The 18,150-nt window shown below is 41.4% G+C and overlaps 1 protein-coding gene across 1 annotated transcript; it reads right to left on the bottom strand.

Annotated features, from left to right (window-relative positions):
• Nucleotides 1-3,154: 3,154 nt before the first annotated feature.
• ldlra (low density lipoprotein receptor a) lies at nucleotides 3,155-13,990 on the bottom strand. The gene is made up of 18 exons (XM_029509018.1): nucleotides 13,852-13,990; nucleotides 10,678-10,803; nucleotides 10,444-10,566; nucleotides 9,967-10,347; nucleotides 9,735-9,857; nucleotides 9,519-9,641; nucleotides 9,301-9,420; nucleotides 9,012-9,137; nucleotides 8,164-8,335; nucleotides 7,848-8,075; nucleotides 7,626-7,744; nucleotides 7,382-7,521; nucleotides 7,071-7,212; nucleotides 6,437-6,580; nucleotides 5,420-5,713; nucleotides 5,091-5,168; nucleotides 4,821-4,984; nucleotides 3,155-4,639 (listed from the first exon to the last, which is right to left on the bottom strand). Exons 1-18 carry the CDS (start codon nucleotides 13,895-13,897, stop codon nucleotides 4,583-4,585), a joined length of 2,706 nt encoding a protein of 901 aa, XP_029364878.1. The 5' UTR covers nucleotides 13,898-13,990; the 3' UTR covers nucleotides 3,155-4,582.
• Nucleotides 13,991-18,150: the final 4,160 nt, after the last annotated feature.

Here is an 18,150-nt window from a genome sequence, read left to right as displayed (position 1 = left end):
AGGTTACACACGCTGTCCTGTAGGGGGCGCGAGGACGACACTTTAAAGTTCATCACGTTGCTCACCAATTAATTTACAGACCCAAGACTGGTTATGTTTGTTGTTGTTGTTGTTGTTGTTGTTGCTGTTTTTTTACCTGTAAGTAGTTTTGTGTGGGTTTCCTTTTCCGCTTTAGCTTTGTGCATTTAATTTCATATTTAATTTAATTTAATTTAATAAATTATTTTGTTTTGTATCGTTGAATATGTTACCATGACTACTGTACAGCTGAATCTAATGTACCTTTTTGATACAAGTCCACAGTATCTTAAGTATTAATAAGACATGAACAGCAAATTGCTTTTTCTATAGCTTTATAATTTATTTACTACAGTTTTATGAATAATGTAAATGTTTCTGTGACTTGATGTATTCATGGGCCTTGCCAGGTGAAATCGCCTCCTAAACTCACATGCAACATTTTTTTTAACTCCCAAATTTACAAAATCTCACAAAACTGGAAACCTTTTATTAAGGTCAAAAGAGAAATATTTCTCTGCTTATTTCACAGCCAACATGCAACACTGTTTTTATTTAAGTACAAATGTTAGCTGACAAAAAAGAAAATGCAAGCTGCCTGAAAAATTTGGATAAGAGAATTACTTTTTAAGTCACATAACCTTGAATTGGTCTCATTCTCAAGTGAATTCAAATCCAGATGGCAGATTAAGTAACTAACTATACGTAACTATTCAGACATTATCTGGAAACAGATAAAATGTTATTACAACTAATGTAACTAAATGCTGAATAACTGAATAACTTCATAAAGTAAGGCTGTTTGTAGAATCATTAATCTGGTTGATTATGAGACAGGATGTTTATTTGTCATGGGAAGTCCAAATATGGAGAGGGCTCATGTCCTATCAGAGGTGTTGGGGCAGTATATAAAAGATCTGTTGGAAGAACTTCAAGAACGAACACAACCTGTCTGTTCGTCTTTTATGGGACTCTCAGACATACAAAAATAAAATCCAAACACAGTGAAAATACATGTCTTACTGTATATTACTAAATTGGGCTGGAGAAAATACTGAACCAAACAAACCTGACAAATATGAATTAAAAAGCTAATTCATTATTCATTATTCATTATTTATTTGGTTTTTGGCTTGTTTGGTTTTTTTTTTTTTTCAATTTGTATTATATTTCTTTGCTTTCATGACCCAACCCTTTACCCCAATACCCCAATATGAAATCACTGTAATTCTTATCCCCTCTGTACTTTGATGAAATATCATTGGTATGACCTTGGGCTCAGCTGTTGTCTGGTGAGGTGTGTGTCTCTTGAATGAGACAATGTGTCCCAATGAAAACACAGTCTGAGCAAAGGTTGGCGATCCAGGACTGGGCATCCGGTTGTTTGCTTTTGTTTATGTAGGATCAGGTGAACACCAATGTCCTATCATCACCCACTGGGAGATCACACGTTGACAACATGAGGTGAATAGATCATAAACATGTAAGTGCAATCACATGGGAACAAAAAAATTACCAAAATTGTTTCTCTGTTCATGAATCCAGTTGAGTCACAACACTGAGTAGTTTTAGCAGTACCTAAACTTAAAAGAAATCCTCCTCTTTGCTGAGGAGGATGTTTGGGTTTTTGTTGCAGCACGTGACCACAGCAGTATTTATTCCATTCATCCATGGATGTAACTGGAAAGAGCAAGCTGATGACACATGACCTTTTGTGGTTTCATTAATGATTAATGATGTTAAGACATTTATATGTAATCTTCATTCGAAAAAGAAACAATTTCTGCATTTTTTGCAGGACTGGGAGTCTCAATCACTGATTCACACTGTTGACTGAAGTATGTATTGATAATCATGCACAAGGTCACATTTATCCTGGAGATTGGTCTGACTTCATATCTGCATGTTTTGACACTGTATATATTAACACTTCCATACATGTGTAACTGCATCTTTTACTGACTTGTGTTACCCTTTCACACACTTGAGCTTTGCACACGTCATCCACACTTGTTGGTCTGACCACAGATATTTGGTGTCACAGAGCTCATTTGTTTTTCTGCTCCTCACTGGGAGCCGTTGTTAGTCTCCTGACCATGAAACATGGATTTGAAAGATGCCATTTAATGTATTAAAACATCTGATTTTGAACCTCTCTCTTCATTACAAATATAAATTACTTCAATAAACTGTTTCAACAGTCAATTTACTATAATTCAATTTGAAAACGGTCCATCAAAATTTGTGAATTAATAATTAAATTATATGAAAAAAATATTAACAAAGTTACTATTACCATTGTGGGATGTATACTAAGGTACTTGGACAATATTCTAACATTTTTGCTATGGTTTTTTATATTTTCTATGTGCAAATAATGAAAATAAAGAAGAGACTTTCACAAACAGACAGTGTGGTTATTTTTCCAACATGTGGTCTCACAGTTTAACAGAATTTCCTAGAAATTGTGGTTTTGCCTTTCACAGTGACATCTGGACTTTCTAAGAAAAAGGTCTTGTATTGCATATAAAAACAACAAAAGTTCAGCCTTCCACCCCTGAAAAAAAGACGGGAGGGGGGGGGGGGAGTCACGTTTTCGGCCATGTCTGCATACCAAAGATCTCAGTAAAACAGTAAAACACAGTGTATTTTCCACAGTTTTTTATCAGCCACGTACATCAATTGGCATTTCAGCCCCACGCATGACTATAACACAGATAAGGGAAATAAGGCTCACTTTTAACATAGAACTTAAGTTACTTTGGAGCAGGTAGGAGTAAAGAAAAGGGCCAAATATATATATTTAAAAACATGTTTAATGTACAAACTACCAACCAGAGGAAGAGAGTAAACTGTCAACCTGAGACTGTGAATGAAGCAGTTGAGCTTAGACTAAATCATGAATAAACAGGTTGAACATTTAGTTAAAATTCATGAATAAACAATTGAAATCATTAGTTGGAAGCAATTGTTAAAAGTGATCACTAATAAACATGATTTTGCCATTTTGTTTGACTTTGTTTGCTTTAGAGATTTTTCTGTAACCAGTTTCTGGAATCTGATGTGGAATTAGACATGAAACTTTAAAAAAAAAAAAAAAAAAAAACTGAACCCAGAGAATGTATTTTATAATAAATAGAAGCATTTATTTATATACAACACAAGTTCACAACAAAGGCAAAAACAATAACCAACTTACCAAAAAATGTAAAGAACAAATATGTACATTTATGAACAGTATATTTACACACTTAATCTGCACATTAGTAGATTTAGATTCATGTGCAACCTCACTAGCGCTTATGGATTAGTGTTTCTAACAAAAAGTCTCATGACTGTCATCAACCCACTTCATAATAACATCTCTATAAAGTGTAACCTCACCTGACTGTAATGCTGCCACATCCCTAAAACAAGTAATTGAAAAACAGGCAGACACACTGACTTTCATACAGAGTTCAATAGCACCAACAAGAACTTGTGAATAAATCGTGTTGTTACAAAGGCACATCTTTATCAGAAATACAAAGAAATAAGCATTAAAAATTGCATTAGGGCACATGGCTTTGTTTTGTCAGGAATGCTGTAATATGGCAAATTAAAGATCTGGTCTTAAGGGAGGATGTGAAAATATACACGTGCCATTGGACAAGGCCCCATTCCACACACATGGCTGCTTCAAAGCTTTTCTTACTTTGAGGAATGCACTGGTCCACATGGGGGGGTGGGGGTGGGGGCACGGGGATGGAAAATTTAAGGATGGTTCTCTACTGCTCAGAGGACAGATCACAAATCAAGAGAACGGAGCAGAAAAAGTGCCTGAGAAACTGTGAAACCAAAGACAGCTGCGGAAGGACTTGTGAACAACCGGCTCACCTCAAGGACAGATGGTGAACTGGAACAGAAAGTTCGGTGTTCAAGGCACAGTGTGCTTCCCTGAAGTTACCTACTGTACAGCAGTGGCTCTAAGGTCCCTTTGGATTATATGTTAGCTCAATTGGTTTCCTGGTTTTCCTGGTTTAAGAATCTATAAGAGAAATGCTGAGGTAATACTGGTTAAAGTGGAACATGTAGAGTTCGAGTAGGAATTTCTTTTACATTAACTGGTTTTTTTATGTGCTTAACTTGAAATAAACAGTTGCGTTAGTGTTTGCCTTGGGATAAAAACAGATGAACAGATGAACTAATGAAAGAATAGTTTGACATTATATGGGGAAGAAACATTTTGCCTTCTTGTTTTGATGATCATGAAATAGCTTCAACACTGATGCAGCTCTCCACTTATACAGGCAGGATCACTGTCCCGTTCACAAATAAAAAAGTATTGAAACTTTATAGTGAGGATTTGGTCGGATTTGGTGGATGAAAAAAAAAAAAAAAAAAAAACAAAGAAAAAAGATGTGCAACCTAAAGGAAGTGTGGCACGTGACTTTAACATTGTCAAGCACCTTTTCTTCTCTAAGGGTATAGTAGTTCAAGCTTGTCTGAGACTGGCTTCGACTTCCATATCTTTGTGCTGAGTGAGGTAACATTTAAAAGGACATCCAAGGTAGCTTATCATCTTTCAGTTTTCTGTGAAGGCTAGATTGTCTGCTTCTTCATCCAAGCTCACAACCTGTTTCTGACAGGACAGCAAATAAAAAAAATGTCAGACATAACATAAATTGTTACCTGGATGTGACAACAACAAAATCCATTCTCTTCAAATGCAAAATAGGTGAACCAAGAGATGACTGGCAGAATAATTCAGTTAGATCATCTCTGTTATTTCAGTTAGTTGAAGTCACGTCTCTGAAACTCACTTTTGGGTAGGAGTACCCATCCGGGCTGTGGCTCCTCCAGATGTGCACTTGGTCCTCAGTGGTTTTCTGGTAGACGGGATTGTTAAAGTGAATTGTGTTTGTGTTCTTCTGTCTGTAGTTCCTCCAGAGCAGCACGCCACCAACGGCCACGAGACAAACGAATGCTACAAGTAGCAAAGAGATCAAGAAAAAACATGTATGATGGCTGGCTGTTATTATTTTGATTAGCAGTGATTACTTTTGTTTGCAGTAAATGGCAGAAATACTCACCCAGAGGTAAAACAATATACAGAGCTGTGGGGCTGGTGGAGGTCTTTGGTATGGCTGCAGCAAATTGCTGTTGGATATCTGAAAGAAAAATAAGCACAGATAATAAAACATGAGCGTTGTTTCACATCAGGCCAGTGTTTGGAGACATAAATTATGTTGCCAACCTATTGAACTTAAGAGTCACGCAGTTCCTGACGGAAAATGACTTGTACTTGCTCCTTTATTGTTAGCTTTGTGGCCTTCAAAACCTGGTCAACAGGAATGTAACAAGTCTATGCTGTCTGACTGCGTTTACCTCAAAACAGTAAAAAGAGCATGCTGGTACTTGCCTTGAGTAGTGACTAGTCTCTCTGTGGTGGTCTGTGAAATTTCAGGCTGGGCTGAAAGGGTCGTCAGGTGATGTTCGGTGGTCCTGACTGGAGCATTTGTTGTGTGTGGTACCGGCTTGGCCGTAGAACTGGTGATTGGGACAGGCACTGTGCTGGTGGTATGGACCTGAGGTCTGGGAGAGGTTCTGGGTGTGGGCCTGGGTGTAGTATGAGGTGTGGTTCTAGGCGTGGTCCTAGATGGTACTGGTGGTAAATGAGGGGGGTTTGTCGGTGGGACCTCCGGTTGCACAGGAGCTACAGGATGATGACGGTGGATTATAAGAACAGAAAATGAAAGGTGAGAATTAGCAAATGCTAATAATAAACTAATAAACAATACATAAAGAATAAACCAACAAAGTGGGGGATAAAACTTTTTGTGCTGTCTGACATCGCAGGCTACACTGTTGACTTCAACATTTATACAGGGAGGTCCAATCTAGTCACTGGAAAGGGGCTGTCATTTGATGCCGTGATGTCTCTCATCAACAAGAACTTCCTGGGATCTGGCTATCACCTTTATTGTGATCATTTTTACACAAGCCCTGCACTGTTCAGCTGCCTGCATGACCTGGGGTTTGGAGCCTGTGGAACATATCGGGACACAAGAATTGGCACCCCAAAAACAAAAATTAATGCCATAACAAAAAGGTCTCCACAAGGGACAATTAGATGGCTCAGAGTGGATGGACACGAGGGCATGAGTGACATGAGTGTGCAAGGTTGGGGGAAAAACACACAGTACCACCAGCTGTGAAGAGCTACAACTCCTTCATGGGGGGTGTTGACCTGTCTGACCTGCTGATTGGATCCTACTCCTCATGAAGAAAGAGCAGGAAGTGGTATGTGTTGCATCATTTTGTGGACATTGGTGTGACAAACAGGCCTTCCAGGAAAAGCTCTGTGGAAGGCCCTATAGTGCCCTATATAGGGTTAATTTCTTTTCAACATTAATTGATCAGTCACTGATTTACTCACCAGGTACACATGCCCTCATGTCTCTGGCTAGCATCATGCCATCCGGACAGACGCAGGTATATTTGGGGGCGTGTCTTCCCACTTGAGGGGCTGCCAGGCACATAAACGCACAGCCACCGTTGGACACACGGCACCAATCCCTTCCTGTGATACAGGAATTCCAATGTTAGTTCAACCGTCTTACATATTTCAGCAATACAGCAATTATCAATTCATTACCAGTTTCATACATTTGACATTTGGGATGCTTAATCACAGTCCGAAAAGATCGATACCACTCTCATGTCTGTATGCTAAATTCAAGCTAACAAGCTAAGTTAACTCATGACAGGTCAGTTAGACTACCTTAGCCTAGAAAGGGGAAAGACTTCGCCTGGTTTTGTCCACAGGTCAAACTATCTTCTCTCTAGCACCTCTAAAGTAGACTAACTAGTGATATATGCCATTCTCTCATAGGTATGGTCACTAAAACTGGCGAGATTTTTAGTCATTAATAAAAAGGGTAAATATGGATCTCATATACTGATTGGTATCCTTTGTTCTCATGGTTACATATAAGCGTACTTCACTGTCTTTACGACCTAACAAACCTGATCTTTCCTGGACCTTGACATTAGTGCATGGCCTCTCTTACCAGCAGGCTGTTTGAGGTCGTGGTAGAGAATAATATCTTCTGGTGATGACAGGTGCTCCGCCACTGGTGTAATATCATTACCCGTCAGCCTGTTTGCACTGAGGATGGCGTTGTTACTGATGTCAGTCCAGAACACTTTCTCCTGGAAACACAAAAAAGCAACAGTGCTCCAGGATTAGAGAGATTAGGGACAGATTACTGGCAGCCAGATATACAACTTTTAGCATGTGCAGAGAGAGATTTATGACACACTGTAAACGCCACGTTGCGGGTTTATGTGCAAACGAGTTTATCAGATGGTAAATATCCACCTCAAACACAGTGAGTCCCTGTGGGTGAGCCAGCCTATCTTCATCAATGATGAGGGTGCGTCGACCACCACCCTGCACGTCGATACTGGAGAGGGTGTGCAACTTCGAATCCACCCAGTAGAGTCGCTGGTTCAACAGGTCTGTGCAGGAAGTGGGTGGAAAGAGTCAACAGGTCAGACCAGAGTGACCACTGGCATTCACATGAATACACGCAAAAAAGCAACCTGAAACCACAGCAGCTTACCAAGTGTGATGCCGTTGGGCCACTCAATGTTTTCACTGACCAGGGCACTGCGGTCACCTCCGTTAAGACCTGCCTTCTCAATCTTGGCAGGATTTCCCCAGTCTGTCCAGTAAATGAAGCTGGGAGGCGCAAAGTCAGTGTGAAATCAAAACCATTGATTCCTTTTGATAAAACAACAGAGTATGAAAGATTTAGGCATTACTGTTCATTCCTTAGACTTACTTGCTGTGGGGGTCAACCACAATAGCACGGGGCTTTGATAAGCCTTGATGGAAGAGAGTTTTACGCCGGGTACCATCAGCAGTTACCACAGAGATGGTGCTGCGGCTGCCGTCAGTCCAATACAAATTACCATGGATCCAGTCAAAGGCAAGGCCTTCAGGCGCATCAATGTCGTTGTCAATCACTATACTGTGATGAGTGGAGTCTTCAACCGAGTCCATCTGAGCTCTACATAGAAAGTGAGAGCAGGTGTCAGAATGGAGGGGGCCTACAGGAACCAGCATGCGTTTTCATCCTGATTGTTGTTCTTTCTCACCTGTAGATTTTCTTCAGTGAGATGTCTGACCAATAGATCTCTTTGGTTGCCATGTTCATGTCCAGAGCCACAACGTTCTTTAGAGAGGGAATGACTCTGGTGTACTCACTTTTGTCCAGAGTCATTTTTCGGACCTCATGACGGTTGGTGAAAAAAAGATAGGCTTTTGTACCTACAAAATAAGCGCATGCGGGTCAGTTTCCATTTGAAACTTTGTTTACATCTGAAGTGAATGAAAATTAATATGAAAAGGAAACCAGAGAATATTTGATGCCAGTTCGGTACTGTTAGTCTAAAGTATTTACAACTTTGAAAATATGAAAATTAACATGAGTGAGGATGTAGATTAATTAACAACATACAGCCAGGTTTCAGTTATACAAAATAAATCAATTCGATGATCAGTTATGAGATCATTGACTAATAGAGATTTTGATGATAGTGATCGAATATTCAATAGCCCACATTTAACTGCAGTATTATTTGAGTATTACTGTGGCTCAGTTAAATTTTTGTTTTTAGCTCATCTTCTGTTTAATTTAGGTGGTCGGGGGACAGACACAGGGTTAGGGTTAGACTGAAAAATGGACAACTGCAGTATCATTTTATTTAATATTTCTGTGAACAAAAAGTGGGGAAAATATAAATTTAACTCTATTGAAAATAGCCTCGTCTGGCTCAGGCTGATCCACACTGCGAATTATGAGGAAATTTTATGGATTATGATCAATTGTGATTATGACGCCTATAATGTAACAGCAAATACAACCTTCGGCAAAGCTATTCAGCAAATAACCCTCACATAATAGTACAAGAAAACCTAGAAAGAACATAGAACTCATATTTACCAATGGCCTTGCAGGCTTTGGTTGCCGGGTCAACTTGGTAACCCTCCTCACACTCGCATTTATAACTGCCTATCTGGTTGATGCAGATCTGGTTGCAGGTGTCCGGGTTGGCACACTCATCAATATCTGATTCAACATGGAGAAAAAATTGAAATAATAATTGGATGAAACATGGACACTGTGACATGGCAGAGTTTGCTTCAGAGCAAGCAGATCACTTGGCATTATCTTTCATTTTTGACTGAAGTTCACATTAGCCTAAAAAGCACTGGACATGGGAGGCGGTTACCTTGGCAACGTTTGTTGTCAACTAGGCTGTATCCAGTCGGACACAGACACTCATAACCAATTTTCAAGTCCTTGCAGGTATGAGAGCAGCCGCCATTGTTGTAGAGACACTCATTAGAGTCTGTAGTAGGATGAAGATTGTTTTTTCGAAGTATATCAGTCACTTTCTTCATCCACACCATCATTAAATACATTAAGGTATTAACGCTCTGTACTCACCACATTCCCTCAGAGGCTCATCTGACCAGTCCCTGCAATCGCGATGCTTGTCACACACCCTCTCCATGCTAATACACTCCCCACTGCGGCACTTAAATCTGGTCGGGCCATCACAGTGGGTCGCTGTGCATGACACATGGAAATTAAAGACAGGCATAAGAGACAGTGAGAGACTAGAGAAAATTTATTACAGCGGGTAGGAGAGCTGATTTCTACCATTGACACAGCCTGTTTCGTCACTCATGTCGGTGCAGTCGAATTGGTGATTGCACTGACGGCTACCGTGGATGCAAGTGCCATCACCACATTCAAACTCATCAGGACGACACGTGGGACGAGCTGGAAGGGTGCAACAGGCAGAAATAAGAAATGAGCACAAGAGACAATGACTTGAAACGCGCCAACAAGCGAAGAATGCTTGAGTAGAGAACGCCGTCCTGAGCCTCACCACAGGCAGCTTCATCCGATCGGTCAAGACAGTCAGCCTCTCCATCACACTTCCAGCCCCCGTGGATGCACTCTCCACTGCCACAATGGAACTCCTGTGAGGAGCACTGACGTGTGGTAGCAGAGGCGTGTCCCTTCATGCCACAGTTCTGGGGCCACTCATCCGAGCCATCAGTGCAGTCAGCGTCACCATCGCAAGCCCACAGGCGTGGCACACAAACAGTGTTGTTGCACTGGAAGGCCATAGTGTTGCAGGTGACAGGGGGGCAGGAGGCCTCGTCACTGCCGTCATCACAGTCTTCCTCGTCATCACACACAAAGGAGGAAGACACGCACTGGCCGTTCCCGCAGCGGAACTCACCTTCTGTGCACTGCTTGAGCGCTTACAGAATAGAGGTGATCAGAGTAAGTACCAGGGAAGCATTTAGCAAGAAGGAAGGGATCGTTGAAGAAATGGTGATAGGAAAATCAGACTTACCACAGGTCCTTTCATCAGATCCATTCTCACAATCAGCTTTCCCATCACAGCGCCAGGTGTCGGGAATGCAATTGTTTAGTCGGTCCTGGCAGCTGAACTCTGTTGGCCCACACGTTTTGATTGCTAGAAGTGAAATAAACAGAAAACTGTAACTGAGACTGTGTAATAATGACACTGAGGGATTATGGACTGGTATGACAATCCCATTCTCATGTTAAATGACGAAATACTCACAACAGGTACCGGGAAGTTCGTCTGTGCCGTCTCCACAGTCATCTGTGCCATCACACACCCATCTGACTGTAATGCATTTTCCATTCCCGCACTTAAACTGCTTTGTCCCACATGTTGCAAATGCATCTGGAAGAGAGAAATGTAAACACACAGCTCAGCTAACAGGGAGATGTTTTAGTCTGTGTCTATCAAGAGTAAATACAGGAAGACTCCTCATAAACAGAGACATAGCTATAAATGAAAAGAAATGAAATCCACATGATGATAATGATAATATCTACAATCATTTAGCAGCAGACATGTTTACAACGCACACCATTCTGGTTTGGAACATAATATGCTAACTAATGAGCTGAAGGCAGACTTTTTTGCAGATATGATGATAAATAGATATGGAGACATACAATCTATAATGATGATGATGTTAGCTGGAGCCAGCCTGCAAAAGTCAACCAGCTGGTGACACTACATTAAAAATCCCAGTTATTATACGTTATTGGGATTCATCTTCTGGGAGACATGAATGTCTATACGACATTTCATAAAAATCCATCCAATAGTTGTTATAATATTTCAGTCTGAATTGGAAGGCGGAACAACAGTGCCAAGCGTAGCATCTTAAACTTTTGGAGGCTTCAACTTTGTCTCACCATTCTCACATCAACTCACAGGTAATGTTTCAGCAATGATGTTACTCTGGGATCATTTTAACATCCCCAGTTCGGTGAGAAATATGTAATCTGGCATGACACACACATGAAAAAACACTCATCTGCATGTTTCTGCTTGTTTAAATGGGACCGCAAAATTGTTTAACTACTAGTCAAAAATGGTGGGCCTGTGCATGTAGTCCAACCGACATTTATCATTATCAGCAGAAAGTCATTAATATGACAAGATAATAAACAATAGAATTCAGATTTTCCAGCATTTATGGTCCCTGCCAGCAACAATACTGTAGATACAGAGCTACCCTCTCTAATGGACCTGGACTGGTCTGGAAAAACCAATTAGCCTGAACATCTGAGAAACAGCGCCTAATGAAGAGGTACTTAAGGCCCTTCCTCCCTCTGGCCCCCCGAGGCTCTGACTCTCGGAGGGCCACCTGTTTCTGACAGGAGCCAGAGGGAAGGGCTAAACAATAGCACGGCCGGTAGCTTGGGGCATTTGTTATCTTTGCATGTGACCGTAGATTTCCAATTAAATATTTACATTTGAGAAAATTTCCCTCAGTTTGTATTCAAGAATTGAAAAAAAAAAGAAGAAAAAAATGAATCATGCATGATGTATTCCTCCACATGCTCCCTCATAGTAAATAATGTTGGCTTTGAGTAAAGTTAACCATCTGGTGCTATCAGTCATCAGTCATTATGGCAGCAGTTAAACAGGGAGTGTCCGTATTTCTATGAGGTTGAAGAAATGTTATCTCATGCCGTTGTAGTATTTTCTATGACAGTAAAGTGGGTGAACAGTTTCCTTATGACTCTGTCACAAAGATAATTCATTCATCTTCTACCGCCTATCTGTTTCCCAGTTGTGGGGGATGCTGGGGCCAATCCCAGCTCACTCTGGATGAGGGGCGGGGTAACCCTGGACAGGTCGCCAATCCATCACAGGGCCGACACACAGAGACAGACAGAGACCAACGACCACTCACACTCACACCTGGGACAATATGAACGTCTTTGGATGGTGGGTGGAAACCAACGCAGGCATAGGGAGAACATGCCAACTCCTCACAGAGAGCCCCCAGGTCCAGGAATCAAACCTGCGACCTTCTTACTGTTGGGCAATAGCGCTAATCATTATACTGCCTTACAGTCCCACAAAGATAATGTATTGCCATAAAGATAATGATTAGTTTCATGTTGACAAATGTGATCTTATCAAAAGGATATCCGTCAGCTTAATACAAAAGACACAAAACACTCCTGAATGTCCTGAATTTGTGAGAGAGACAATGCTAATGCCACGTCACCCAAATCCAAGTTTGTTCTGGCTATTTATCTAATGGGCTTAAAGGTCAGACCTTGAAAGACAAACTGGACTGACTAAAATGTTATTGATTTGCTAAAAATCTGTGCTGGGAAAATAACCACATGCTCAGGAATATGTCTGGTGGGGTTTGACCATGAGGTGAAGCAGGAGAGTGATGGGAAACTGCTGATACTCTTTTAAGTAGTTGAACAAATTCTCCTCGGCTGGTCAGAAAATTCGACCATAGCCATTCACTTTGCTGGATTTCTTTTTAAATGAAATTGCATTGTTTGAAATTGGATGAGACACAACTATTTCACAACATGGAGTGACAGAAAGTGACACGTAGCTCTGGGACTAGTGCTGAACCAGTTTCAACATGTTTCCCCACACATTGTTTCCCAGAACCAGCACACTGGAAACAGGTCTGGCAGTAACTTCACCTCAAACTGAAGTGTACAACCAAAACCATAGGAATGCTGCTTAGAGATGTCAGTGTTTGTACTGGAGGATGAGTTGGAGGGCGTCCATTCATTTGTGCAATTTTTGGTTTTTTCGATAAGGGGGCGGTCATTTAAACAGGCTAGATATTGCATCATGTGGACAGAATATGAGAGAAGCCAAATTTGCCCAAATGCAGTCATGATGCATTTTCAACATTAAATACACGCCTTCAGTGATTTAAATGCTTTTGCCGCCTTTTCCCACATTGTGAATGGCACCAGGTTCAATAACCGGCTTTTCAGAAACCCTGCTTGACATCGTTCACACTCACACACACACACACACACACACACGGTGCGCAGACCTCATTGGCTACTGAATCTGCAACGAGCTGAGCGCCAGTAAATCACACAAGACACACAACGCGCATCTTCATTCAGCTTCAAAAAAGAGAAAGAAAGAATTCATGCAAAACAGAATCTAAAAAAAATAAAAGGAATAAATACAAGATTTCAAATATTTAACTCTGCCAATGATTGAGGTTGAGAGGAAGATAAACTTTTTTCCCCTGATGATTGCTTTGTGCGGGGAGAAGGGAGAGATTTGACCTACATTCTGAGAATAACTGCCCCCCCCCCCCTCACACACACACACACACCCATCACCTGCATCCGGTGCTGTCAGAGGAGAGGGCAATTTAAACACTCGAGCCGCAGCTCCGATGGATGACTGAAAAGGCAGATGCGAGCTTACCAGTCTGGAGGAGGCAGCAGAGGAGAAGCAGCGCAGACAGTCCCATGGCTCTAACACTGAGGCCTGTGTTGTGTTGTGCTGTGTTGTTACTATTGCAACACTCCCGGAGGAGCTAAGGCTGGACTGGTCTGGAGGAGGATGCTCTGCACACTGTAATGTTTGACAACAACATCAGACCCATTTCAATGTGGTCCAGAGGTGGGTGTGGCCAGGGGGGCCCAGGAGTAGGAGGGCGGGGCCTACAGTGGTGTGATTTCTGAGGCACACAACCTCCACAATTGGGAGGCGGAGTTTCACGGAGAGGGATTTTACTATGAGTTTAACCCTTTCAGAGAGACTACACACGTATACATGCAGTTGTTGAAGAAATACATTAGTTTCACTTCCTGCAGGCAAACTCTGACCTTGCAAACACATCTGACAGGTATTTAGGGAGATCTGGATGATATTTTATCAGGGGCCCCAAAATTGAGCATTTCGGCCCACGTTTAGGAGGACATAAATGAAGGTATTGCAAATATTGAGAGAAAAGGCCGAAATGTCCATAGATAAATAAAAGCAAAAGTAAAATGAGATTTCTCATTCTCAGATCAGACCTTTCAGCTTTTGCGTGTCATATGAGCCATTTTTTCCCATTTTATTACTCAAAATACTTTTTACTTCAGTCGTCACCAGATCATCACAAGTATTAATTAATATTTACAGGATGGTCGAGCACTAAGTTAATTCTATGGGACATTTCACAGAGCAGAATATCCCTTACTATAAGAATGTGTGGGAACATGATTAATCACCCCCCTCACACCCCTTCTGTGAAGGGTGGATGCTCTCACCTCAACATGAACTTGCAACTGGCTGCAAGTAATATGAATAGAACTGGTGACTGGATTGGTCAGTAAAGCTCAAAATAAAACTTAGATTCAGTTTTTATACAGGCTATAAAGTCATCAGGGCATTCATCTTCAGAGCACCACATCCTGAATAGAGGTGTTTCACCTCTCTTTGAAAAAACATCCAGTTTTTCAAGGTTCAAAGTCTCAGCTCATGTGAGTCCATGAGATAGTTTACAATGAGATTTACATCAGGGGGAGATAAAGCCCATGTGAAGAGATAAAAGGTAAAAACTACAGCCTTGAACCGAGCAGAGAGCTGATATACCACAGAGATGGTTTAGAAATGAAAATGGTGAAAAAAATTAATAATAAATGTTCCATATTCAAAAAAGAACACAGTTTGGCTCCATCACTTTAGGGGAAATATTAAGGTTTGTTATACTGATAAGTATAACAAACCCCTTGTATAGCCCCCCCTGTATAGCCTTTATTGACCAAGTCTATTTTATCATGTGTGGCCTTCAGTGTTACTGAGATAAATCAGCATAAGTTTCAAAGAAACAAATGAAACATGGAAGTGATTTTAGCCTTAGTTGAACTCAACACGTGAGAGCTAACTAAAAGCCCCTCATCACAAATCCTTCCAAGGTAAACGCGAAGAACTTTCATCAACAAATCAAAATCATATACAGGAATAGTTCCTGCCTGGTTGTATATGACCTTACCTTATTCTTAATACTCAGCTGCTCAGTGGTAGTTTTAACTACGTTTATACTGTTAGGTAGTTAAGCTATTCTGAACCTGAGGCCCAGGCTGCTACAAAGGTCATAAAATCAGAAGGGTCAGTTTGGAGATGGGAAATGAAGTAAAGCATTTAAAGGCATTTTTTTCTCATGGATGTGTGGGTCTTTTTTATGTTGAACAAATCCCATTCCATCCTATTCAACTGACTAGTGACAAGTGACTAGATATACATTTACTCAAGCTTCTGTCAAGTTGGATAGAATAAATTATTATAAATTATTCTGAGTTACTGTTTTCGTAAACATTTTGGTCTAGTGGCTTTTTCAGAAGGTGGACCCAGTGACCTCTAACCCCACTGTACATCGGGGTACATTTAATCAAATCTGACAAGGAATTTTCAGGCTTGCAGCCAAAACTGGGTCCTTCAATGGATGAGCGGCTGCGAGACCTCTGACTTCACATTTAGATGCTCTCTAATCACTAAGAGTCCCCCTCCTCCTATTATAAATTGCTGATGGGGCTGATGGATAACACTTCAGTGAGGTTGAAAATCCTGACAGGGAGCATTAGTAGAAACCGGAGAGCAGGCGACGTTAACTTTCATTTATTCATCAGAGGGTAGATCACACCCCTGCATTATACCTGACTGGCCTTTCTCTTTCATTATGCACAATTTCAGCCTCCCCACATCTGCCTGTGTATAAACTTTCTGGTTCTTCCAGTATGCTTCCCTTCACCGCCCCGCTTCAGAGTCAACTACGAAACACATGAACTGTCTCTATCTTACATCAAAGTTCAAATCAGGTTCCTCCAGATGCAGGGATTGTGTTTTCGGCTTCTGTTTCTCCAACACAAAAGAACCAGGCAGGGGGAACTTGTTTGTTTATGTGTATGTGGGAGTGAGGGAGTTGTGCTCCAGCAGCAGAACCAATACAGAACAATGAGAAAGATTTCTGCTGTTCAATGTTTCAGACCTAACTTTCTTCAGTCTGCCATCCACTCACAATAACAAAGAGACGCATCTGGACTGACTCTGAGTCACTGTGGCTCACTGAGGGAGTGCAGCCCAGGAAATAACCCTTTTCTTTGGTGAAGTAACATTCGCTGTGATCATCTTGGCCTAGAAAAGAAGATAAGACTGACACGGTGTTGAAATGGAGAGAGACAGCAAAAGGCTGAAAAAGGTCCCGTCTTTGTTAGTTTTCAGCTTGAAGTCAAAGACAAGTTAGCTGTAGCTCAGATCCTGATGTGGGTGAATATGGTCTAAAAGTATATATAGGTGAAACTGACAATAATGACAACCACAACTGTACAAAGACACACTAACAAAGCCAAATGTATGTACAGGGAGTATCAAGCTGGGGGTGGGGTGGGTGTGTGTGGACGAGGGGGTGTTCCTCCAAAACTCAAACAAACCATGAGAAATGGTCCACACAGCGGATTCATGGCAGATATAGCCCCTCGTGTTTGTATAGGTGTTGCAGCATGTGCCCCTTGGTGCTGAAAAACTCACGTGAGGGCGAGCAGGAAGTGGGCGCGTCAGGTCAAAGAGAGCAGAACAACAGACTGAGGTGCTTTTGTGCAAACTCTCTGAAAATTTACTTTTGTCATTTCAAAGATCTCAATGGGAAAACAAATCTCCTCACATGAAGATGGTTTCTCTGTTATTTTAGTCTCCCAAGACCAGCACCAGCTCACACCAAGCAAAGTGTCATTGTGATGGTGATGGCGTGCAGCGTAACACAATTGGACGACCATCAGGCAGACATAGAACTGTGTTAAACTCTAAACAGTTTAGAATCTGACTGCCTTGCTCTCACGTTTTCTGGCTGCCATCTCAGTTGAGTTAAATCTTTCTTAAAAGAGTTTCATAGTTTCTTCACAAGTTTGAGGAGTGGTAGTCAGGAAAAATAGCGTGAATCTACAGTATTTAGATAAACCATGGGAGACCTCATTCTGACTTAGCGTAAACATTTTTAAGGAAAAGTGAGAAATGTGACAGTCTTGTCGATCAGACCCCATTGTGATGTTATCATTCTTCAAAAAGGGGCGAAGCTGTGCAAAGGGGCTCCACACTCTGCTGGTGGTGAAAAGTTGGAGATCTGGATGTGATGCAGATTGGACTCTGGACTCTGGTGAGCCCAACCTGGTAGTGGATGTGCTTGGAGGTGGATGGTGTGGAGGATGGGAGCAGAAAAATGCTCTGAAATGGCGAACAGAACAATTTGACAGCAGCAACATGATTGTCTGGTTGAGATTGGGGTGAAATCTGATTGGTTACAGGAGACACCTGAAGTCAGCTGATCACAAGGTGAGCGGAGAGAGAATTGTGAAAGAACGAGGCATGACTGAGTCATATTCAGCACATTTCCATGCTGTTTGGAGCCGTTTCATTTGTTTTAATCAGTGAGACAAAGTAGAGTTCTCTTTTATTTTGAAAGAAACTGTTGGAAAGTTGTCAGAGGAAAAAATCCATTGATCCATCTCACCTTGTGCGGTTTACTGAGTGGCGCCTGAAAGCCAATCACATCACCTGTTACTGTGCTGTTGCTTTAAGCCTGTTGGACAATTCAAAGAGGTCCGGGTGAAACGTGGACTTTGGCAGCATGTGAACCTTATGAGAAGCAAACTGACACATGGACGGCTCTTTAGGATCAGTACAGCTGCCAGTCATACTCTCATTCTTAACTACTGCTCAAATGAAAAGGTTTAAAACTTGCTG

Source organism: Echeneis naucrates, chromosome 8, assembly GCF_900963305.1.
Source record: "Echeneis naucrates chromosome 8, fEcheNa1.1, whole genome shotgun sequence".
In the NCBI taxonomy this organism is placed as follows: Eukaryota; Metazoa; Chordata; class Actinopteri; order Carangiformes; family Echeneidae; genus Echeneis; species Echeneis naucrates.
This window is presented reverse-complemented; position numbering and strand designations above follow the sequence as displayed.